This window comes from Hemitrygon akajei, chromosome 14, assembly GCF_048418815.1.
Source record: "Hemitrygon akajei chromosome 14, sHemAka1.3, whole genome shotgun sequence".
In the NCBI taxonomy this organism is placed as follows: Eukaryota; Metazoa; Chordata; class Chondrichthyes; order Myliobatiformes; family Dasyatidae; genus Hemitrygon; species Hemitrygon akajei.
The window spans coordinates 42,771,124-42,797,434 of NC_133137.1; the positions used below are offsets into that span (position 1 = coordinate 42,771,124).

At 44.3% G+C, this 26,311-nt stretch overlaps 1 protein-coding gene across 3 annotated transcripts in view; it reads left to right on the forward strand.

The window, feature by feature from the left end:
* The window catches only part of LOC140738530 (histidine ammonia-lyase), an 80,807-nt gene that overhangs the window by 48,952 nt on the left and 5,544 nt on the right, over nucleotides 1-26,311 (forward strand). For all 3 annotated transcript variants that reach the window (XM_073065919.1, XM_073065916.1, XM_073065917.1), the window contains 5 exons: nucleotides 8-66; nucleotides 5,241-5,321; nucleotides 6,428-6,493; nucleotides 13,832-13,997; nucleotides 18,606-18,740. In XM_073065919.1, coding sequence (XP_072922020.1) covers nucleotides 8-66; nucleotides 5,241-5,321; nucleotides 6,428-6,493; nucleotides 13,832-13,997; nucleotides 18,606-18,740 — 507 coding nt within the window. The remainder of the gene's footprint in view (nucleotides 1-7; nucleotides 67-5,240; nucleotides 5,322-6,427; nucleotides 6,494-13,831; nucleotides 13,998-18,605; nucleotides 18,741-26,311) is intronic.

Here is a 26,311-nt window from a genome sequence, read left to right on the forward strand (position 1 = left end):
TTCACAGAAAGCCACCGATTCTGTAATCGCGTACAGGATGCCTACACCCTGAGGTGCTGCCCACAGGTAAGGCAGTACCCACTGATGGTGCAGGTCTTGTCAGACAAGGCCAACCCTCCACCCACTACACAAGTGATGAACTGTTCCTATCCTGATTCTAGTTCTTGAATTGTCTGCCACCAATTTTCAATATCCCAATCCACTTCATAGTCCCAGTTGTAAGAAACAGCTGCCAAGTTTTGAAAAGAAAGATCTGATGAAGAGTGTTGATAACTTCAGAGCTTTGAACACAGAGCAGTACAGCCCACAATCAGGCCCTTCAGCCCATCATGTCTGTGCTTGGCATGATGCCAAAGTAAGTCAAACCAAGCCTACCCTATAGTTAAACCCTTGAATCCAGACAGCCTCTCCTGAGTCCCCTCCAAAGCCTCCGTATCCTAGCATATAAAACGTTGAAACACTCAGCAGGTCAGGTAGCATCTGTGAAGAGAGAAACAGAATTTATTCATTCACCTTCATTCTGAACCATCTCTTCTGCCAACTGAAGCAGTTTCTCTCCACCTACTCCTGTCCAGATGCAGGGTCAAGTCCCACCACCCCTTCCTCCATGGCTTCCTTCCCTCACACTTATCCAGTTCCTTGTTGAATGCTGTAATTGCACCTGCATCTACAACTACCCCATCAGTGTCTTTCAGACTCAACCACTGTCTTTGATAAGTCTTTCAGATTTATTTATCATGTGTACATCAGAATATACAGTAATATACCTTGTTTATGTTAACAACCAACACAACTTAGGGATGTGTTGTGGGCAGCCCGCAAGTGTTGCCACACATTCTGACACCAGCAACGTCCACAACACAGAACGCAACAGGCAACAAAACCCCTGCAGCACCTTTCCCACCCACACACCCAGTGTGTAAAAGCACTTTCTCTTAGGCCACTTGGGTTCCTTTGTCAATCTCCATCATTCTCTGTCCCCTGGCTAACGTCTCTACCAAATGACTTACTCCATCTGTTCTGGTCAAACTCTTTATTGTTTTAAATTCAAGTTGCAGCTTTATAAAAATTCTGATTGGGCTGCATCTGGAGTACTGCATTCAGTTCTGGTCAGCAGGACTGCAGAAGGACGTGGAGTCTTTGGAGAGGTGCAGAAGATGTTTGTCAGGACGCTGCCTGGATTAGAGGGCATGTACTCTAAGGAGAGGTTGGAGAAACTTGGGTTGCTTTCTCCGACGTCCCCCTTATACTTCCCTCTGATTGCCTTAACATGATGCTCCCTTGTTACCGCCCTGGGAAAATATCTGGCTGTCCACTCGATCTGTGTCTCTTAGCATCGTGTACATCAAGTCACCTCTCATCCTCCTTTGCTCCAGAGAGAAAAGCCCAAGCTTGCTTGTCGTATCCTCTTAGGACATGCTCTCCAGTCCTGGCCGAGTCCTGGTAAATTTCCTCTGTACCCTCTGCAAAGCTTCCACCTTCTTCCTATAGTGAGGTGACCAGAACTGAACACAATATTCCAAGTGTGGTCTAATTACCTCCTGACTCTTTAGTACAATTGCCTGACTTAAGAAGGCTAACACATCTTCTTAATGACCCTCTGTCCCCCACGCTGCTAAGAATCCTGCCATTAACCTTGCGTTCTGCCTTCAAATTCGCCCTTCCAAAGTGAATCATAAAACAGAAATCTACAGCGCAGTACAGACCCTTCAGCCCCCAATGTTGTGCCAACCATGAAACTAGAAACTGCCTAGAATTACCCTACCGCATAACCCTCTATTTTTCTAATCTCCACGTACCTATCTAAGAGGCTCTTAAAAGACCCTATTGTATCTGCCTTTACCACCATTGCTAGCAGTGCATTCCATGCACCCATCACTCTGTGTGGAAAAACTTGCCCCTGACATCCCCTCGGTAACCTATTTCCAACCACCTTAAAACTAGGCCCCCTTGTGCTAGCCATTTCAGCCCTGGGGAAAAAGCCTCTGGCTGCCCACACAATCAATGCTTCACTTCATCTTATACACCTCTATCAGGTCACCTCTCATCTTCCGTCTCTCCAAGGAGAAAAGGCCAAGTTCACACAACCTATTCTCATAAGGCATGCTCCCCAATCCATGCATCCACGTCCTTGTAAATCTCCTCTGCACTCTCTCTATGCATCCACATCCTTCCTGGTGACCAGATCTGAACACAGTAGTCCAAGTGGGGTCTGACCAAGGTCTTGTATAGCTGTAACATTACCTCACAGCTCTTGAACTCCGTCCCACGGTTGATGAATGCCAACATACCATACACCCTCTTAACATCTGAACTCCACCTGCCACTTCTCATCCCAGCTCTGCATTTGGTCAATGTTCAATTGCAGCCTACAGCAACCTTCCAGACTATTCACAACTCCACCAACCTTCGTGTCATCTGCAAACTTACCCTCCACTTCTTCATACATCATTTAAAAATATCACAGAGTGCCTCAGTGTTGTAAATCTCTTCTGCATCCTCTCCAAAGCTTTCATATGTTACCTAAAGAATGGACACTTGTGACTGAAACCGTGCTTTATAAAGGTTCACCTGAACTTCCGTGCTCTTCGTACTCTTGAACATGGGAGCCCTGATATTTTTCACTCAGCCTGCACTATCACCTTCGTACTCCCTCCTGATCTGAAGCCCTGTGGTCTATAGCTGCTTCTCGTTCTTCTTAGCAGAATATTTTTCAGCATTAGGTTTCACCTGTCTTGGTACCATTTATCACAGCGTGGTAGGAACTATCTGTAGGGTCGGTGCTACATGTTTTCAGGCTTTTGTGTCTTCTGTGTGATGAAGGAGAATGCCTGGGGTGGGTGGGGTCTTTGATTACGCTGGCTGCTTTCTGAGGCAGCAACAAAAGTAGGCGGATTCCATACAGGTCATACATGAAGCTCTGGTCTGAATTTTCTGCCTCTTTTCTGCTTTGGGAATGTACCTAGGCTGTGGCTGAAATACCTCAGCCTTTGTGGCCTCCAGTTGTAGACTGAACTTTGTAGAGGGATTGAGTTTAAAAGACATGAGGTTATGCTGTAATTGTACGGGGTACTGGTGAGGCTGCCCCTGGAGTACTGCGGGTAGTTCTGGTCTCCTTACTTGAGAAAGGAAATGCTGACTTTAGAGAGGATGATACCAGAGTGGAAGGGTTGAGCCTATGACGATCGAATCATCTGGGACTATGTTTGCTGAGAGGATCTGATAGAAACATAACATTTTGAAAGGAGTGGACTAGAACTACGCAACATAGATTTGGGGGAGATGAGAAACTGCTTTTCACAGAGAGCAGAGAATCTGTGGGATTTTCTGCCCAGGGAAGCAGTAGAAGCTACCTTATTAATATATTTAATCATTTCATCACAGTTAGATAGACTTTTGCATTGCAGGGAATTAAAGGCAGGTAGGTGGAGCCAAATCCATGGTCAGATCAGCCTGATCTTATTGAAAGATAGAGCAGACTCGATGGGCCAGGTGGTCTACTTCTCCTGAACCTTGTGGTTTGGGACCCATTGCTCCTGTATCTCCTGCCCAATGGTTGTTGTGAGAAGAGAGCATGGCTTGTACGGTGGAAGTGCCTGAATGATGGGTGTCCTCGTTCTCCACGGGAATAGTACCGGAGGATTGGAGGGAGGCAAATGTTATCCTCTTGTTCAAAAAAGGTAGTAGGGATAGTCTGGGTAATTATAGACCAGTGAGCCTTACGTCTGTGATGAGAAAGCTGTTGGAAAAGATTCTTAGAGATAGAATCTATGGGCAATTAGAGATTCATGGTCTGATCAGGGACAGTCAGTATGGCTTTGTGAAGGGCAGATCGTTTCTAACAAACCTGATAGAGTTCTTTGAGGAGGTGACGAGGCATATAGATGAAGGTAGTGCAGTGGATGTGATCTACATGGATTTTAGTAAGGCATTTGACAAGGTTCCACATGGTAGGCTTATTCAGAAAGTCAGAAGGCATGGGATCCAGGGAAGTTTGGCCAGGTGGATTCAGAATTGGCTTGCCTGCAGAAAGCAGAGGGTTGTGGTGGAGGGAGTACATTCGGATTGGAGGGTTGTGACTAGTGGTGTCCCACAAGGATCAGTTCTGGGACCTTTTCGTGATTTTTATTAACGACCTGGATGTGGGGGTAGAAGGGTGGGTTGGCAAGTTTGCAGACGACACACAGGTTATTGGTGTTGTGGATAGTGTTGAGGAGTGTCGAAGATTGCAGAGAGACATTGATAGGATGCAGAAGTGGGCTAAGAAGTGGCAGATGGGGTTCAACCCAGAGAAGTGTGAGGTGGTACACATTGGAAGGACAAACTCCAAGGCAGAGTACAAAGTAAATGGCAAGATACTTGGTAGTGTGGAGGAGCAGAGGGATCTGGGGGTACATGTCCATAGATCCCTGAAAGTTGCCTCACAGGTAGATAAAGTAGTTAAGAAAGGTTATGGAGTGTTAGCTTTGATAAGTCGAGGGATAGAGTTTTAGAGTTGCGAGGTAATGATGCAGCTCTATAAAACTCTGGTTAGGCCACACTTGGAGTACTGTGTCCAGTTCTGGCTGCCTCACTATAGGAAGGATGTGGAAGCATTGGAAAGGGTACAGAGGAGATTTACCAGGATGCTGCCTGGTTTAGAGAATATGGATTATGATCAGAGATTAAGCGAGCTAGGACTTTACTCTCTGGAGAGAAGGAGGATGAGAGGAGACATGATAGAGGTTTACAAGATATTAAGAGGAATTGATAGCGTGGATAGCCAGCGCCTCTTCCCCAGGGCACCACTGCTCAATACAAGAGGACATGGCTTTATGGTAAGGGGAGGGAAGTTCAAGGGGGATATTAGAGGAAGATTTTTTACTCAGAGAGTGGTTGGTGCGTGGAATGCACTGCCTGAGTCAGTGGTGGAGGCAGATACACTAGTGAAATTTAAGAGACTACTAGACAGGTATATGGAGGAATTTAAAGTGGAGGGTTATATGGGAGACAGGGTTTAAGGGTCGGCACAACTTTGTGGGCTGAAGGGCCTGTACTCTGCTGTATTGTTCTATATTCTATTTCCTGTGGTGGCTCTCCCTGTGAATGTGTCAGTGATATGAAGGGCTTTGCCTGTGATGGACTGGGCTGTATCCAGCACTTACTGTCTGCTTTTTCGATGTTTACATTAATTGTTTGCATTTATTATTTTAAAAGGAAAAGTAAACATTCAGTTTGTGTACTTGTGTTATTTCCCTCAGGTACATGGAGTTGTGAATGACACGATTGTCTTTGTCAAAAATATAATTGAGACTGAAATCAACAGTGCTACAGATAATCCAGTATCCTTTATCAACTCCTGACACCGTGTCTGTTTCCCCTGTAACCTGGACGAGTGACACAAACAAGTGGGCCACCATTGTGAAGGATGTGCATAGGATGGAAATCAGTAAAATGGCATTGGATTCCATCCAGTGCAAAGTGGCCAAATGGAGAGTCACACAAAATGCCGGAAGAGCTCAGCAGGTCAGGCAGCATCTGTGGAGGGGAATAAGCAGTCAACATTTCTAACTGAGACTTTTCTTCAGGTTGAGAAAGGAAGAGGGAAGAATAAGGTAGGTAGAGGGGAAGGATTATAAATTAGCAGATGATAGATCTGATCAAAAGGGGAAATGGTGGGTGGGTGGGGGAGGGAAGGATGAATAAGAAGCTGGGAGTTGATAGGTGGAAGACATAAAGGGCGAAAGGAAGCCAACAAGAGCTGACAGTGAACCTAGGGAGAAAGGGAAGGAGGAAGGAAACTAGAGGGAGGTGATGGGCAGGTGAGGAGAAGAAAAGGGAGTAAGAGAGGAGCTGAAACAGGAATGGAAAAAGAGAAGGGGGACAGGGAAGAAATTACTGGAAGTTAGAGAAATTGATGTTAGTGTAATCAGATTAGAGGATATCCAGATGAAATGTGAGGTGCTTTACACAGGCAGGTGTCTGAAACCTGCTGCCAGGTGTAGTGGTGGAAGCAAACATGAGCGACATTGAACAGGCATTTGTACGGGCATGTGAACATGCAGAGAATAGAGGGACATGGATCATGTGCAGTAGATAGATGTAGTTTAATTTGGCATGGTCAGCACAAACACAGTGATCTGTCCGGTACTGTACTTTCAGGTATCTGGAGATGGCCGTGTTACCATCAAATCATGCCATGGTCTGCACAGGTGTTGAAGAAGCTTTGGAGGTCGTGAAGATGATACACACTGCAGCCACAGTGTTGATGGGGGTTGGCTAGTAACTGAGACTTTTGAAACAGTTTTTATTCAGGCCATCACAAAATATAATCTTAAATCCTCTCACATAGTTCAACTCTGTTGAAAAGCAGGGATTAACCTGGGTTCCAGGGTTTAACCTCTGGTAAGCTCACAGCTTATGTTTATGAGCCTTAACTTTGCTTAAGATGGTGTTTGCAGAACGAGGAGAGACAATTTCTGGTGGAAACTTTCATGGCGAATATCCTGCAAAAGTAAGTGTTTCTCAAAATATTTACAGATGAGAAATTAATGGAAGAGCCACTGGGAATTAAAATGTTTGATGAAATAATGGGAAAGGAAAAACTGGGAAAACAAGTGGCAGGTTGGTCAGTATTGCAAGGAGCTGGTCATAAAAACGTGGAGGTCGGGTTGAGTTGATCCTGTGCATCGTGTGCTGGTCTGGTTCCCATGTCCCAGAAACCATCTGCTGGTCTGGTTCCCATGTCCCAGAAACCATCTGCTGGTCTGGTTCCCAGATCCCAGAAACCATCTGCTGGTCTGGTTCCCACGTCCCAGAAACCATCTGCTGGTCTGGTTCCCACGTCCCAGAAACCATCTGCTGGTCTGGTTCCCACGTCCCAGAAACCATCTGCTGGTGTGGTTCCCACATCCCAGAAACCATCTACTGGTGTGGTTCCCATATCCCAGAAACCGTCTGCTGGTCTGGTTCCCATGTCCCAGAAACCATCTGCTGGTCTGGTTCCCATATCCCAGAAACCATCTGCTGGTCTGGTTCCCATAAACCAGAAACCATCTTCTGGTCTGGTTCCTACGTCCCAGAAACCATCTGCTGGTCTGGTTCCCATATCCCAGAAACCATCTGCTGGTGTGGTTCCCATGTCCCAGAAACCATCTGCTGGTGTGGTTCCCATGTCCCAGAAACCATCTGCTTGTCTGGTTCCCACGTCCCAGAAACCATCTGCTGGTGTGGTTCCCATATCCCAGAAACCATCTGCTGGTCTGGTTCCCATGTCCCAGAAACCATCTGCTGGTCTGGTTCCCATAAACCAGAAACCATCTGCTGGTCTGGTTCCCACGTCCCAGAAACCATCTGCTGGTCTGGTTCCCATATCCCAGAAACCATCTGCTGGTGTGGTTCCCATGTCCCAGAAACCATCTGCTGGTGTGGTTCCCATGTCCCAGAAACCATCTGCTGGTGTGGTTCCCATATCCCAGAAACCATCTGCTGGTGTGGTTCCCATAAACCAGAAACCATCTGCTGGTGTGGTTCCCATATCCCAGAAACCATCTGCTGGTGTGGTTCCCATAAACCAGAAACCATCTGCTGGTCTGGTTCCCACATCCCAGAAACCATCTGCTGGTCTGGTTCCCATGTCCCAGAAACCATCTGCTGGTGTGGTTCCCATGTCCCAGAAACCATCTGCTGGTCTGGTTCCCACGTCCCAGAAACCATCTGCTGGTGTGGTTCCCATGTCCCAGAAACCATCTGCTGGTCTGGTTCCCACGTCCCAGAAACCATCTGCTGGTGTGGTTCCCACGTCCCAGAAACCATCTGCTGGTCTGGTTCCCATGTCCCAGAAACCATCTGCCGGTGTGGTTCCCATGTCCCAGAAACCATCTGCTGGTCTGGTTCCCACATCCCAGAAAGCAGCTGCTGGTGTGGTTCCCACGTCCCAGAAACCATCTGCTGGTCTGGTTCCCACGTCCCAGAAACCATCTGCTGGTCTGGTTCCCATGTCCCAGAAACCATCTGCCGGTGTGGTTCCCATGTCCCAGAAACCATCTGCTGGTCTGGTTCCCACGTCCCAGAAACCATCTGCTGGTGTGGTTCCCATGTCCCAGAAACCATCTGCTGGTCTGGTTCCCACATCCCAGAAAGCAGCTGCTGGTGTGGTTCCCACGTCCCAGAAAGCAGCTGCTGGTGTGGTTCCCACGTCCCAGAAACCATCTGCTGGTCTGGTTCCCATGTCCCAGAAACCATCTGCCGGTGTGGTTCCCATGTCCCAGAAACCATCTGCTGGTCTGGTTCCCACATCCCAGAAAGCAGCTGCTGGTGTGGTTCCCACGTCCCAGAAAGCAGCTGCTGGTGTGGTTCCCACGTCCCAGAAACCATCTGCTGGTCTGGTTCCCACGTCCCAGAAACCATCTGCCGGTGTGGTTCCCATATCCCAGAAAGCAGCTGCTGGTGTGGTGTCCATATCCCAGAAAGCAGCTGCTGGTGTGGTGTCCATATCCCAGAAAGCATGTGTTTTCTGTGTGATCCAGCCTCTAGCTGTTCTACCAACGTGAGTTGGTTGAAAGCTCAAAGTAAATTTTGTATCAAAGTTCATATATGTCACCATATACAGCCCTGGGATTTATTTTCCTGTGGGAAAACCTAATAAATCTTTATAATTATAAACATAATCAATGAATTATAAACAGAATCAATGAAAGACTGCTCAACTAGGGCTTTCAACCAGACTGCAGAATTCAGTTCAATTCAATACAAGTTTAATTGTCACTTAACCATACAGGAATACTCCTGAATACAGCCAAATGAGACAGCATTACTACAGGGTCAAGGTACAAAGGCACATTACTAACAGTCACACACAGTAAGCACACACAGGATCACAATCATGTAATGAGAGTTCTGAGGCCTCGGCTTGATGCACACAAGTCGTCAAACCCATATAGAATTCTGTAAAAATACAATGAAGCAGAACGTGTGTGTGGGGGGTTTTGAGGTGCAGTCCTCGCCTGTATGCTCAATTCCCGCTCGGCGAACCTGTGGCTTTACGGCCCAGTCCTCGCATATCCAAGCACAAATAGATTAGTAAAATCACAACCAGACAAATATATATATAGCGTGGACGCTTCTACACCAGCAGCTGAAAAGCAAGCCACCCTGCAGTTTGAGGCCCGAGTGAAACTCTGGGAAAGCAGCTATGACTCTGTTCTGGAGCCTGCAGTTTGAGGCCCGAGTGAAACTCTGGGAAAGCAGCTATGACTCTGTTCTGGAGCCTGCAGTTTGAGGCCCGAGTGAAACTCTGGGAAAGCAGCTATGACTCTGTTCTGGAGCCTGCAGTTTGAGGCCCGAGTGAAACTCTGGGAAAGCAGCTATGACTCTGTTCTGGAGCCTGCAGTTTGAGGCCCGAGTGAAACTCTGGGAAAGCAGCTATGACTCTGTTCTGGAGCCTGCAGTTTGAGGCCCGAGTGAAACTCTGGGAAAGCAGCTATGACTCTGTTCTGGAGCCTGCAGTTTGAGGCCCGAGTGAAACTCTGGGAAAGCAGCTATGACTCTGCTCTGGAGCCTGCAGTTTGAGGCCCAACTCCATTCTGGACACCTCCCCTGGTGAAGTGCAGTGGCTTCATCCCCTCACTCAGAGCTGCTGCAAACAGACGACACCAAGGCTTCAGGCCTAATCCTCACTACGACTGAGGACTAAGCCCCCTCCATTCGCTCCTCCTTGCATCCAATAAATCAGTGAATTGAGCTTGCAGCATACCAGATTAACACGGTCCAAAGGGAGTTTGTGATCACAAGAGAAGCGACCGTGACGGCCAGATTAACACGGTCCAAAGGGAGTTTGTGATCACAAGAGAAGCGACCGTGACGGCCGGACTAACACGGTCCAAAGGGAGTTTGTGATCACAAGAGAAGCGACGGTGACAGCCGGATTAACACGGTCCAAAGGGAGTTTGTGATCACAAGAGAAGCGACCGTGATGGCCACTCACTATTTCTCTGTAAACCTGCACCCACTCCGGCAGCAGCACGTTGTGCAACTCCTTCATTGTCCCCGCCAGCGAGCAACTCGCGGATGGGGAGACCCCACAGTACTATAAGTTCTTAATGTATAGCAGGGTCTTGCGATCATTGGATGTATGTGTAAGTGGAACGGAAGCAGCTTTTGTTGACACTGTAGAAGCTGCTGTGACCAGTCGCGCCGCCATCTTGCTGGTAGCAAACTATGCAAATACAAAAGAAAAAAAAAATAATAAAAATAAATAAGTAATAAATTTTGAGAACATGAGATGATGAGTCCTTGAAAGTGAGCCCACAGGTTGTGAGAACATTTCAGTGATGGGGTAAGTGAAGTTGAGTGAAATTATTCCCTCTGGTTGAAGAGTCTGATGGTTGAGGGGTAATAACTGTTCCTGAGCCTGGTGGTGTGAGGCTTCTGTATCTTTTTCCTGATGACAGCAGTGAGAAGCAAGCAATTCCTTGGAGGTGGAGATCCCTGATGATGGATATTGCTTTCCTGTGACAATGCTCCATGTAGGTGTGCTCAGTTTACCTGTGACAGACTCTGCTCCATCCACTACTTTGTGTAAGATTTTCCATTCGAGGTCACTGGTGTTTCCATACCAGGCTGTGATGCTGCCAGTCAATATCTCCCACCACACAACTATAGAAGTTTCTCAATGTTTGAGATGTTATGCTGAATCTCTGCAAACTCCTAAGGAAGAAGAAATGCTGCTGTGCTTTCTTCATAACTGCACTTGCGTGCTGAGCCCAGGACAGGCCCTACAAATTAATAACACCTCGGAATTTAAAGATGCTAACCCTCTCCACCTCTGATCCTCCAATGAGGATGTCATGGACTTACCATTTTCCTTCTTCTGACATCTATAATCAGCTGCTGACACTGAGTGAGAGGTTGTGGTTATGGCACCACTCGGCCAGATTTTCAATCTCCCTTCCTCATGTTGATTCATCACCACCATTGATTTGGTCTATGCCAGTGGTGTCATTAGTAAACTTGAATATGGCATGGAGCTGTGCTTAGTCACACAGTCACAGTGGGAGGGGAGAGGGCTTCTGCAACAAATGATATTCACAATTCTATTGAAAATTTATCCTGTTAATTTAAATGAAAATAATTAAATGTATTTGAGTTGCCTCAGTTAAAAATATTAAACAGCTTTCTCCTTTCCACCTCTCAGTTGGAAGAATGGTACAGGAAAGGCCCTTTGGCCCACAATGGCTGTACTGTACATAATACCAACATTAACTAAATCTCTTCTGCCTGCACGTGATCCACGTGCCTCCATTCCCTGCAGATTGATGTCTTTGTCTAAATATCTTTCAAATGCCTCTTCTGAACATCCATTCACATCCACCCTGGAAGCCCATTCCAGGTATGCCATACTCAACTTAGAAACACTTGCCCCTCACCTTTCCTTTAAGCTATTCCCCTCACCTTAAGGGCATGCCCTAGAACCTGTGTCACACCTGTCACAGAGCTTTCAACCTGCCAGCTCAGGAACTGCAGGACTTGACGAGTGAGGGTAGGACCTGTCAGGGGTAACAGAGGAAACGTGTTTGGAGTCAGAAGCAGGTTTGATCATCATGTGCTGTGCCAGAAGTGGTAGGGGTGGTCCTTAATGAATACTTTGCTTCAGTATTCACCAGCAAGAGGGACCTTGATGTTTGTAAGGACAGTGTAAAACACTGGAGCCTCTCAATGTTAAGAAAGACGGTATGCTGGAACTTTTCACAAACATTAGGATAGATAAGTCCCCAGGGCCAGATGAAATATACCCCAGGTTACAACGGGAAGTGAGGGAAGAGATTGCTGTTCCTTTGGCGAGGATCTTTCTGTCCTCACTGCCCACGGGAGTAGTGACAGATGATTGGACGGTGGGAAATGTTATTTCTTTCTTCAAGAGAGTGAGTAGGTTACCGCTGGGAATTATAGACCAGTGAATTTGACTTCAGTGGTGGGAAAATTAATGGAGAAGATTCAGAATTTACGAGTATCTGGAGAATCGTAGAATGATTAAGCATAATCAGCAAGGCTTTGTGAGGGACAGGTCATGCCTCATGAGCCAGATTAAATTCTTTGAGGATATGACAAAGCATATTGATGAAGATAAAGTGGTGTATATGGAATTTATACCTATGGTTTAAGATGTTTGATAATGTTCCTCATGATAAGATCTTTCAGAAAATGATGAGGCAGGGGATCCAGGGGAACCTGGTTGTGTGGAAACAGAGTTGGTTTGCCCATAGAAGGCAGAGGGGCAGTAGCTGATGAAGAGAATTCGGTCTGGGGGTCAGTGACCAGTGGTGTTCCACAGGGATCTGTTCTGATGCCCTACTCTTTATGGTTTTTATAAATGACTTGGATAAGCAAGTAGAAGGGTGGGTTAGTGGTTTCCAGATAACACAAAATTTGGTGGAATTATGGATAATGTAGAAGGTTGTCATAGGTTACTGTGAGACATTAACAAGATGCAGAGCTGGGCTAAGAAGTGGCAGATGGAATTCACTCCAGAGAAGGGTGAACTGATTCACTGTGGAAGGTTGAATTTGAAGGCAGAACACTGGGTTAATGGCAGTGTGGAGGAACAGAGGGATCTTGGGTTGCATGTTCATTGATCCCACACAAGTTGATAGGGTGGTTAAGAAGGCGTGTGGTGTGTTGGCCTTCATCAGTCAGGGGGTTGAGTTCAAGAGCTGCAAGGTAATGCAGCAGCTCTATAAAACCCTGGTTAGCCCACACCTGGAGTATTGTGTTCTCTTCTGGTCATCTCATTATAGGAAGGAAGTGGAAGCTTTAGAGAGGGTGCAGAAGAGATTTACTCGGATACTGCCTGAATTAGAGAGCACGTCTTATGAAGATAGGGCTAGGGTTTTTCTCTTCGGAGTGAAGGAGGATGAGAGACAATGTGATTGAGGTGTAGAAGATTATAAGAGCATGGACAGAGTGGATAGCTAGGAAGTTTTGTCAAGGACAGAACTGGCTAATATGAGGGGGGGGCATAACTTTAAGGTGATTGGATGAACATACAGGGGGATGTCAGAGGTAAGTATTTCACACAAATGGGGAGTGTGTGGAATGCCCCAGCAGAGGCAGATACATCAGCGACATTTAAGAAACTTTTAGATAGGCACATGGATGATAGAAAATTGGAGGGCTATGTAGGGAAAAGTTAGATTGAATTTAGAGTTAGTTAAAGGATCAGCACAATATTATAGGCCGAAGGGCATGCACTGTGCTGTTCTGTGTTCTATGTTTCATTAGGGATAGAGATTCTGGATTGTGCACTTCTGGGAGGGCAAAGTGGCAGCAAATCCACAGAGGATTTCATTGGTCAGGAGGTCAGATAATTTAATGTCAACAAAACTCACAATAAAGGTCAGTACAGACCAAGCCAGTTTGAAAATTTAAGATCTTGAAACGGATAATTAAGAAAAAACCTGGTTATGACAGAACGCGGGACTGAAGCAATCTCAGAGACCCCATGGAGAGATCGGACAGTCGCCAGTGGCCAAACAATCTCCTTATGTGCTGTGAGGTTAAATTTTGCGTAGGTACCCGAGACCTCATCTACAGGTGCAGGACCTGTTGCTGGTTTATTTATAGACTACTTCTCCTTTACTGATACAGGTATTTAAAAAATGTCAAGTGAAATATTGAAGTGGATGAAACAGATTTTTGAACTTTGTCAGACATTAGATCCAACATCTCAACAGCAGGAGCCACAATGTGTTTCAAAGGCAGTGCCTGGAAAGGAATTCCCTTTCACGTGGACTGTTATTGGGTCATCAAGCGTGCAGTGATAACCTGGGAGACTGATTGCTTTGTGTTTCCACAGGCCCTTGACTATCTGGCGATCGCCGTACATGAGCTGGCTGCGATCAGTGAGCGGCGCATCGAGAGGTTGTGTAACCCGTCCCTGAGTGAATTGCCCCCCTTCCTGGTTAATGAAGGGGGTCTGAACTCTGGTTTCATGATTGCTCACTGTACAGCAGCCTCCTTAGGTGAGTCACGATCTGATCAGGCACTACTCACTACCGTGTCGCTGCATTGTAGTGAGGACCTCGGTTAGTTGGCTGTCACCAGGAGAAAGGAGCAAAGGGCTGGGCTGGATGTGACAACGTGATGCATTTGGGAAGACAGAGGGACCTTGGGATACAAGTCTCTCGGTCCCGGAAAGTGGCAGCAAAGTAAGCCATCCACCATGTTTACCAATCGTTGAGTCAGTTCCAGGATCTAAATCACCTTCCTCTTGCCTTGAACCTAGGCTGTCGTGTCGTGTCATCAGGGAACAACAGTTCTATCCACACAATCCGTTCTATCTATCCTATCTATCAGTTTTACTTACCCTATCCATCTACTGGGGTCTACAGGAGGTTCACGAGGATGATTTGGGGAATGCAAAGGTTGAAGTATGAGGAGTGTTCAATGGCTCTGGGCTGTACTCACTGGAGTTTAGAAGAATGGTGGGGGTTATTCTCATTGAATCCTACTGAATTGAAAGACCTAGATAGAGTGGGCGTAGAGAGGATGTTTCCATTTGTTGGGAGTCTAGGATAAGAAAGCACAGCCTCAGAATAGAAGGGCATCCCTTTAGAACAGCGATGAAGAGAAATTCCTTTAGCCAGAGGGTGGTGAATCTGTGGAATTCATGGGCTGTGGAGGACAAGTCATTGGGTATATTTAAAGTGAAGATTGATAGGTTCTTGATTAGAAAAGGGCATCATGAGGAGAACAGGGATAATCTGTCATGATTGAATATCAGGGTAGACTTGATGGGCTGATAAACTCCATTCTATTCCTCTGTCTTATGGTCTTTACTCCCTTGCCTTAGGATCACCTGTGCTCTTTATCCATCTCGTAATATGGATCCATCCATACATGCTCACGCGCATGATGGATGTATGTTATCTGGATATCAAGTGTAGTTTATTGTCGTGTGCGCGTGTGGTACAGCAAATCTTTTTGCAGTAGCATCACAGGCATGTAGGTGCAGACAATTATACAAGCTTATACCATACAGTGAAAGAAGATGCAGAAACAAGACCTGAGTGTAAAGAAAAGACACAGACAGAGATAGGTCCATGGGAGTGAGAGGTGGTCTGAAGTGTTCTGTTGCTGAGGATTGTGCAGGTTAGTTCAAGAACTGAATGGTTGAAGGGAATTTGTTATTCCTGAACCCGGTGGTGTGGGACTGCAGGATTCTGTATCTCCTACTGATGGTAGCTGTGAGAAGATCAGATTTTTCAACATTAGCCTAATTTGTCACATATAGAGTACATTGAAACATAAGAGTCAAATGCGTCGATTGCACCAATCAAATCAGCAAAAATGCTGCTGATATGTCACCTCTCTTCCAGCACGGACATAGCATGCCTACAACTTACTAACTCTAGCCTGTAAGTCTGTGGAATGTGGGATGAAATTAGAGTATCCAAGGGAAGCTCACGTGGTGATGGGGAGATGGTACAGACTCCTTACAGGAAGCAGCAGGAATCGAACCCTAATCGGTGAATGCTGGTGCTGTAAAGTGATTGTGCTAACCTCTACGCTACTGTGCTGCCCGGATGGTGGGACCTTGATGTTAGATGTCACCATCCTGAGACATCTAACATGTTAACATGGGGGATGACTTGCCTCCTCTGCAGTTATCACCACGGGGTCTTTTCCTTCCACCTTGAAGAGGCTTGGATTAAATCTCATCCAGGATTCTGCTCTGTAAGCCCCGTGATCTCTCAATGGGGTACTCTGTTTCCATCTGCATAACCCTGGTGTGAGATAGCCCATTCCTTAGCAAAGGGTACTGCCATCAATCCCGATTCCATTTCACCAGCTACCCCAATAAACCTGATTCTGATTCTCATTGCCTGCTGCCCATGTTGACATTGGAGTTAATTCCCTGAGCTTTGCACATGACAAACTAAGTCAGAGTGTAGATTAAAGTTAAACACTACTGTCCAGTAAATCCTGCCCCCTGTAAGGCAACCTGTCACCTCCCCTGATAGAACTGATTCAAACCCGTGAATCAGCTGAGGAGAGTGAAACCTTCTGCAGGTCGATGTCATCATACAGCTATCTAAGACGTTGGTTAGGCCACATCTGGAATATTGCCTGGAGTTCTGGCCACCACACTGGGAAGGGTATGATTATCCTGGATAGGGTGAAAAAGAAAATCACCAGGATGTTGTTTCGGATGGAACATTTCCATAACAGGAGGCTGACTAGGTTAGGCTGAATTTTCCTGGAGTGGAAGAGACTGAGGGGTGAGATTATGAAGGTATGTCAAGTCAAGTCACTTTTTATTGTCATTTCGACCATAACTGCTGGTACAGTACACAGTAAAAAACAAGACAATGTTTTTCAGGACCATGGTGCTACATGAAACAATACAAAAACTAGACTGAACTACGTGAAACACAAAAACTACACTAGACTACAGACCTACCCAGGACTGCATAAAGTGCACAAAACAGAGCAGGCATTACAATAAATAATAAACAAGACAATAGGCACAGTAGAGGGCAGTAAGTTGGTGTCAGTCCAGGCTCTGGGTATTGAGGAGTCTGATGGCTTGGGGGAAGAAACTGTTACATAGTCTGCTCGTGAGAGCCCGAATGCTTCGGAGCCTTTTCCCAGATGGCAGGAGGGAGAAGATTTTGTATGAGGGGTGCATGGGGTCCTTCATAATGCTGTTTCCTTTATGGATGCAGCGTGTAGTGTAAATGTCCATGATGGGGGGAAGAGAGACCCCGACGATCTTCTCAGCTGACCTCACTATCCGCTGCAGGGTCTTGCGATCTGAGACGGTGCAATTTCCAAACCAGGCAGTGATGCAGCTGCTCAGGATGCTCTCAATACAACCCCTGTGGAATATGATGAGGATTGGGGGGGGGGGGGGGGTGGGAGATGGACTTTCCTCAGCCTTCGCAGAAAGTAGAGACGCTGCTGGGCTTTCTTTGCTATGGAGCTGGTGTTGATGGACCAGGTGAGATTCTCCGCCAGGTGAACATCAAGAAATTTGGTGCTCTTAACAATCTCTACTGAGCAGCCGTTGATGTTCAGTGGGGAGTGGTCGCTCCGTGCCCTCCTGAAGTCAACAACCATCTCTTTTGTTTTGTTCACATTCAGAAACAGGTTGTTGGCTCTGCACCAGTCCATTAGCCGATGCACCTCCTCTCTGTAAGCTGACTCGTCGTTCTCGCTGATGAGACCCACCACGGTCGTGTCATCGGTGAACTTGATGATGTGTTTCGAGCTGTGTGTTGCAGCACAGTCATGGGTCAGCAGAGTGAACAGCAGTGGACTGAGCGCACAGCCCTGAGGGGCCCCCGTGCTCAGTGTGATGGTGTTGGAGATGCTGCTCCCGATCTGGACTGACTGAGGTCTCCCAGTCAGTAAGTCTAGGATCCAGTTGCAGAGGGAGGTGTTCAGGCCCAGTAGGCTCAGCTTTCCAATCATAATGTAACATTATGATGAGGACAGATAGGGTAGATAGAGCTGTTGTTCCCCAGTGAGGGTGTCTCAGACAAGATGGCATACATCTAAAGGGGGATGGTTTAGTGTGAACTTCTCTGGAGATATTTTCATGCTGGGTGCTGGAGTTTGGAACATGAAGAGGTGGTGAAGACAGATGCTCTCACAACACTTAAGAAACAAGAGACAATGGAATACTAATTCCTTTAACTCACATCAGATCTGCTGCCTTCTGTGCCTCGACTGGTTGTCAGTGGACCTCATAAGAGAAACTGAGATTGGTATAGTCGGCTGCAATGCCCAGTTCGGATGGTGTGGGTTGAAGGGTCTGTTTGAGTGCTGTGTATCTCTGACTGAAGGTGGAGGAATGTGAACAAGAAAGCAGGGTAGACGCACCTGTGCAGAAGGAAAGGGAACTAATTAATGGGTTAGGTAGGGGTGGTGAACCTTTTGAGAATGTTTGTTCAAATTGATGATAATCTTCAAAAAAATTCTCTCATATGCCATGGTAATTTGAGCAGAGATTATCATTAATTAATGAATTAGTCACAATAATTATGGCTTTTTAAGGAAAAAAGATTAGTTCTGTGGCTTATTTATGAATGTTCATTGTTTTGCTATGAAATGTACAGAAGACACAGATAAGTGAAATAAATGAAACATTTTAGAAAGCCTGTTCAAAAATCATTTAAATCATTTAAAAAGACAATTAAAAACAACATTATTATAAATACTATTTTATTGAGCCTCACATACCGTATAGCTTAAGATATACAAGCGTGAGTATTTCCAAACGTATCACCCAATGTCACGTATTTTCACAACCATCTAGCTGGCACCAGACCAGTGTGAGACGTTTCCTGTGAAAATATCTTTACTGTTCTTGGGTTGTTAAAAGTCATTCACTGCTTCATTTGCCAGTAAAGGTAACTGTTAAATATTTTTTATTATGCGTGGGGTTTAAAGAATTGAAGGTTGGCATTGCATGATGTGTAGCAACAAAATTTTTGTGTGTGCCATAGGTTTGCCACTCCATCCACGGTTTGCTTATTTCTGGTTCTGCTGAGGGTCAGAAATGATTGTTGCCATTTTCCTTCCATTACCGGTTTGATTTGGAAATAATATTTTTTAATCTCCAGTCTCTGAGAACAAGGTCCTGTGCCACCCATCATCTGTTGACTCGCTGTCCACCAGCGCTGCCACTGAAGACCACGTCTCTATGGGGGGATGGGCCGCCAGGAAGGCACTGAAAGTCATCGAGCACGTGGAGCAAGGTGAGACAAGCTCCCGGTGGCTGGGATACTCTGCCAGCCATTGGGAAGAGCTGGGAAATGCTGCTCATTTATTTCCTTGTGTTATGTTCATTATGTTCTCCTCAAGAGCAGTTCAGCATGGAGAGAGGATGAGACATTCCTTAATTTGTAGCCAGTTCACTAGTATTGAGTAACAAGTAACATTAGGCTGTTCAATCTTGGTCTGTGTCACCATTGAGTAAAATTATGGCAGAACTGAGGAATTGATCCTTCTTTCCTGCCCTGTCAGTGATTCCCTCAACAAGGCAAAATCCTTCCGTGTTCAGTCTTGAGTATTCTTGCAAGTTTGGTATCTTAGATAGAGAGTTCCTTTAACCCAAGAAATTCCCCTCATCCCTGTTGAGAAGTCCTGACTTCTAAGAAGAGAATTTAAGCCCCAGCCGGGGAACCAGGATCATAGCACTGAATTGGAATTAGAATTGAATTATTATTGTCACATTACCGAAATATAGTGGAAAGCTTGTCTTGCTTCGATTCATACAGATCAAATCATTACACTGTGCATCGAGGTAGTACAAAGTAAAACTATTCAATGCAGAATAAAGTGTCACAGCAACGGAGAAGCTGCAGCACATGAAGCTGCAAGATCATGATGAGGTAGATTGTGAAGTCAAGAGCCCATCTTATTCTACTAAGGAACCATTTCCCAGACTTATAACAGCAGGGTAGGAGCTGCCCTTGAGCCTGGTGGTGGGTCCTTTGAGGCTTTTGTATCTTCTGCCCGATGAAAGAAGAAAATGTCCAGAGTTGGTGAGGTCTTTGATAATGCTGGTTGATTTACTGAGTCATGAGAAGTATAGGCAGCATCCATGGATGAGACACTGGTTTCTGAGTTGTGTCCATAACTCTCTGCAGTTTCTTGCAGTCACATTCAGAACAGTTGCTGTACTATGCATCAACATAAGATCCTTCCTGTGACCTTGTTCAGCCCTCTAGGGATTTTTTAATAAACTCACCTTTAATCCATGTAAACCCAAGAGTGCTCTTCCTCAGGGCTGGCCCAGAATGATACACTGTCCTCCCAAGTCTGGTTTGCACAGTGCACATGACTTCCACGTGCTCTGACCAGATTCTACATTAGCTTGCTTGTGTGTTACTGTTCAGTGATCCAGAAATCCCTCAGTACCTTTGCTCTGTTTGCTGAATGTTCACTGGCTGGCTCGTGGGGTGAGAGGATAATAGAAAATGGCACCTCTTCTCAGGCCTTCAGAGACTGAGAAGTGATTGCACTTATTAGGGATTCTGATTTTACCTCCTGTTGTGCAAAGGGAATAGTTTCACACTGCGGTTCACCTGCTGTATTCTCATCAGGTCCTTCAGCTTAATCTGCGACTATTTGCACACCCTTCCACGCTCCCCTTCACATCATCAGCAAACCCAGCTGCCTTGCTGTCAGTATTTTCTGACTCAGTGATAGACCAGATCACATGGCATCCGGGGGAACTGGCTAGTTGGATAGAGGTTGGCTTTATTTGTCACACATACATCGAACTGTGCAGTGAAATGCGTCATTATGCACTAATGATTAACGTAGTGTAAATGTGCTGGGGGACACATGCCTGCAACAGTCACCATGCCAACAGAGCATGCCCACAATTTACTGACCGTCACATCTTTGGAATGTGAGAGGAAACCGGAGAACCAATGGGAAACTGTTGGATTGAAGGTTACAGGCCAACACTGACAGATGGGGTTAGCTTGGATGGAACATCTTGTTTAGAATGGACTAGTTGGACTGAAGGGCCTTTTTCTATACTGCATGACTTTGACTTTACACATGTTGCAAATACTGGTGTTCCCAGCTCCTGTCCTAGCACACCGCCAGTAGCCCAATGCCCTCCATTTCACCAACAGTCTGTAATCATGGATACACATGTCTCCCTGCCCCAATCTCCCAAGTCTTCACCTAGTGTAACATAAGACCATTCAGCCCATCAAGTCTGCTCTGCCATTCAATCGTGGCTGATTTTTTTTCCAAACAGCATTCACTTTACCTCTCCCCAACCCTTAACCCCCTTACCAATCAAGAACCTATCAGTCTCTACCGTAAATACACCCAATGACTTTGCTCTGCATCAGATTAGAAGAGTGTCTGTTTACAACAGAGATGAGGAGGGTTTTTTTTTTAGCTAGGTGATGGTGAACCTGTGGAATTCATTGCCACAGACTGCTGTGGAGGCCAAGATATTGGGTATATCTAAAATGGAGGCTTGAACATATTAGAGTACAGCACAGGAACAGGCACTTCGGCCCTCATTGTTGTGCTGAACAAGTAAATCAGTAATCAAAAACATCAACACTGTTAATAGGTTGATAGGGGACTTTCGGTCAATTTGGCACTTAAAACTATCGCTCCATTTTATTTCTTATCTCCGCACTTCTCTCCTTTTTTTTTCACTCCAGATTATTAATTTTTTTTATTCTCCTTCCTGCCTGCGTGTACGCCTATCTTATAATGGCTTCAAAGCTCGCCAAATCAGGAAAAAAGAAGTTTCAGCGACCGGTTCCTCAGCCGAGATTGTCTCCATTTTGTAATAGCACCGACATGATATAATACCTGAATTTAAGTCTTTCAGTTCGTTGGAGTCTAAATTGGATCAAATTCATTCCAAAGTGGAGGCTCATGCCGAACGTCTTCCTCATCTTGAGTTTGCTACCGATAATTTAGAATGTCATTTTCATGATTTGGAAGCTGTCTGTTCCAGCTTGAAAGAACATAACAGCAAATTAACATCTAAAGTCACTGACCTGGAAGGTCAGAGCAGACGTCATAATCTACGAATCCTTGGCTTGCCAGAGGCTACCGAATGTGGATCTCCCGTTGAATTTTTTTCTTCTGTACTCTGTGAGATTTTTGGGAAGGACATTCTTCCGACCCCACCTGAGTTAGACAGAGCTCACTGTACCTTCGCGCTTACGCCGGAGTTGGGCCACAGGCCACGCCCAGTAATTCTGTATTTTCATCGTTATAAGATAAAAGACCTTTTAATTATGGAAGCACGTCGGAGAGGAAAGTTGGATTACAAGGGTCATTCTATTCGTATTCTTGAAGATTATGCTGCTCAAGTTTTGAGTCTTCGCGCCAAATATAAAGGAGTTATGAAAGAGTTTTATAATCGCGGATTCAGACCCTCTCTGCGTTTTCTAGCTCGTCTTCAAATAACTCTTAGTACTGGAGACAAAAAGTGGTTTAATTTGGTTACGGAAGCTCAGAAATTTATCGAAGGTCTCCCTGTCACTTCGACTTCCTCAGACTCTGATTAATTAAAATGGCGCTTAAGTACTGTAATTACTTTTTTGCAAGAAACACATATTCGTAGTCTGATAATTCTCGTCTCATGTCAAGGTGGGTTGGGCAGCACTTCCATTTTACCTTTCTGGCTAAAGCCAGGGGGTCTCAATCCTTATTAGTCAAAATGTTCCCTTTGAGCTTCACAACAAAGTATCTAATACAAATGGTCGTTTTATTATTATCTCTGGGAAATTGTATAATACTAGGATAGTCTTGGCTAACCTATACGCTCCCAATTCAGATGATGTGCAGTTTTTGATTGTCTTTTCTCTTTATTGCCTGATCTGAGTTTATATTCTCTTATATTGGGTGGTGATTTTAATTGTTGGTTAGATCCAGTTTTGGATTGATCATCCTCTGTTCCTAGACTACCAAGTAAATCTGCTTTATCGATTCAGTCCTTCCTTTCTAACTACGGTATCTCCAACGTGTGGCGTTTTTTCCATCCAAGTGAGAGAGATTATTCTTTTTTTTTGCGTGTCCATCATACTTTTAGTGGAATTCATTATTTTTTAATTGATAACCTGCTGATTCCATCTGTTCGCTTGTGATTATCAGAGTATACTGATTTCAGATCATGCCCCAGTTACCCTGTCTATAATTTTTCCTGGTTTCCCTCAAATGAATAAACATTGGCGTTTTAATCCAATCTTGTTGTCAGATAATGATTTAGTAAAATTTATGAAGGACCAGATAACTTCTTTTCAAAATACTAGTATGTCATCTGAAGTCTCATCTCTGGTTGTCTGGGATGCAATGAAAGCATATCTGAGGGGTCAAATAATTTCACATACTGTGAATCTGGAAAGAAAGACCTATTTAGAGCGATTAGATTTGATTAGTCAAATTAAAGCAACAAACCAACTATATGCCCAGACCGAAAATCCGGAACTGTACAAGAAGTGAGTGGAACTTCAAACTAAATTTGACCTTATTTCCACTCACCCAGTTGAACACCAATTTCTAGAAAGTAAGGGCCAGTTTTATATTCATGGTAATAAATCCAGTAAATTTTTAGTCAACCAATTAAGACACTCTAAAGTTAAACAACAAATTACAAAAATTTGAATGGGAAATGGGAACATCACTTTGAATCATTCTGAAATTAATGACACATTCAAGAATTATTATTCTTGACTCTATACAATTAATTTAGAGTGTCTGAATCTTTAAATTATGGTATTTCTGTTGAGCATTTCTTAAATAGTTTAAATATTCCTTCGCTTTCTTCTGATCTTAAAGCAAAACTCAATGAGCCGTTATCACTAGAGGAAGTATCTTCAGCCATTTCTGCACTGCAGTCGGGTAAATCCCCTGGACCTGATGGGTTTTCTGCAGAATTTTATAAATCATTTTCCTCACTGCTTTTGCCTCAATTACTCTTAGTTTTATCTGATTTGTTTAAACATGGACAGCATCATTCAATGAGGCAAGTATCATTCTTTTAGCCAAAAAAGCGAAAGATCCAACAGAGTGCTCTTCTTTCTTTGTTAAATGTTGTTGATAAAATTTTGGCTAAAGTTTTGGCTTGTAGATTGGTGAACAATATACCCTCAATTATTTCTGAGGATCAAACTGGTTTTATTAAAAAATCTCTCTTTTTTAAATATACGGCATCTATTTAATATGTTATATTCACCCTCAACTGGGATTCCTGAATGTGTCATTTCTCTTGATGCGGAGAAAGCGTTTGATCGTGAGAAGTGCAATTATCTTTTTGCAGTTTTAGAAAAATTTGATTTTGGATGAAGTTTTATTACATGGATTAAATTGCTATATTCATGTCCCATTGCTTCTGTTTTGACTAACTCTCAGCAATCCCAGCCCTTTAGTCACCTGGCAAGGGTGTCCCTTAAGTCCCTTACTTTTTGATCTGACCATAGAGTCACTGGTGATTGTGTTTCGTAGCTGTGCTGAATTGATAGGGATTTGGAGGGGGTGTGTTGAGCATAAAGTTTCTCTTTATGCCAATGATCTTTTACTTTTTATATCAAATCCGACGACTTCCTTACCCCCAATGATTTTACTTCTTAATAAATTTAGCCAGCTTTCCGGATACAAACTTAACTTACATAAGAGTGAACTCTTCCCAATTAGTAGAGAAGAAGAAATATTAGAATTTCATGACCTCCCTTTTCAAGTAGTGAATAATAAATTTACTTACCTCGGCATTACAGTAACAAGGAACTTTAAGAGCCTTTTTCGAGAAAACTTTACTGATCTTTTAAATTCTACAAAACAGAATTTGGCACAGTGGTCACCCCTGTCCGTGTCTCTGGTAGGTCGAATTAATGTTGTTAAAATGTGTATCCTTCCTAAATTTTTATACTTATTTCAATCTTTACTCATTTTTATTTCTAAATCTTTTTTTTGATTCATTAGATTTTATTATTTTGCCCTATCTATGGAAGGGCAAATGTTCCAGGCTTAATAAAGTTCACCTTCAAAAACCTAAAAGGGAAGGCGGTATGTCCTTGCCCGATTTTCGTTTATATTATTGGGCAGCCAATATTCGTTGTCTTACTTTTTGGTCTTTCTTTCATAATCAGCCTGACTGCCCAAAATGGGAGGCAGTGGAGTTGAACTCTAGTAAGGATTTTTCCATTTCTGCACTTCTTGGATCCACACTTGCTTGTCATTTGCCTGGACTAATTGTTAGTCCTCTTATTAGACATACTTTGAGAGTATGGGCTCAGTTCAGAAAATATAATGGCCTTCACAGTTTCTCTCTTTCTAGTCCTATTTTATATAACCAACTTTTTTGACTTTCTATGCAGGACTTAACATTTCATGACTGGTACAGAAAGGGCACTAGGCGTTTTGAAGATCTTTTCATTGATAATTGATTTGCAACTTTTGAACAGCTGTCTGCAAAGTTTAACCTACCTAATACTCATTTCTTTAGATAGCTTCAAATTAGACATTTTATTAATCCTTTAATATCAAACTTTTCTGAGATGCTGGAGAAAAATGTTGTGGACATTGGGCAAAGGTTTAATATCTACTATTCGCGATAAGTTAGCGACCTTGAGGTGTGCTCCCTTCGATAAAATCAGAACTGCCTGGGAGCCTGATTTAAATATTTCTCTGTCCGATGAGGTTTGGGATTCAATTCTTAAGTCAGTTAACTCAACCTCTTTATGTGCTCACCACTGCCTTTTGCAGTTCAAGGTTCTTACTGAGTTTTTTGAAGAGGTTACTAGGAAAGTTGACGAGGGTAAAGCAGTGGATATTGTCTATATGGACTTCAGTAAGGCCTTTGACAAGGCCGCAAGGAAGATTAGTTAGGAAGGTTCAATCGTTAGGTATTAATATTAAAGTAGTAAAATGGATTCAACAGTGGCTGGATTGGCGATGCCAGAGAGTAGTGGTGGATAACTGTCAGGTTGTAGGCCGGTGACTAGTGGTGTGCCTCAGGGATCTGGACTGGGTCCAGTGTTGTTTGTCATATACATTAATGATCTGGATGATGGGGTGGTAAATTGGATTAGTAAGTATGCAGATGATACTAAGATAGGTAGTGTTGTGGATAATGAAGTAGGTTTTCAAAGCTTGCAGAGAAATTTAGGCCAGTTAGAAGAGTGGGCTGAAAGATGGCAGATGGAGTTTAATGCTGATAAGTGTGAGGTGCTACATTTTGATAGGACTAATCAAAATAGGACATACATGGTAAATGGTAGGGCATTGAGGAATGCAGTAGAACAGAGTGATCTTGGAATAATGGTGCATAGTTCCCTGAAGGTGGAATCTCATGTGGATAGGGTGGTGAAGAAAGCTTTTGGTATGCTGGCCTTCATAAATCAGAGCATTGAGTATAGGTGTTGGGATGTAATGTTAAAATTGTACAAGGCATTGGTAAGGCCAAATTTGGAGTATTGTGTACAGTTCTGGTCACCGAATTATAGGAAAGATGTCAACAAAATAGAGAGAGTACAGAGATTTACTAGAATGTTACCTGGGTTTCAGCACCTAAGTTACAGAGAAAGGTTGAACAAGTTAGGTCTTTATTCTTAGGAGCATAGAAGATTGAGGGGGGACGATAGAGGTATTTAAAATTATGAGGGGGATAGATAGAGTTGATGTGGATAGGCTTTTTCAATTGAGAGGGGAGATTCAAACAGGAGGACATGAGTTGAGATTTAGGGGGCAAAAGTTTAGGGGTAACATGAGGGGGGACTTCTTTACTCAGAGAGTGGTAGCTGTGTGGAATGAGCTTCCAGTAGAAGTGGTAGAGGCAGGT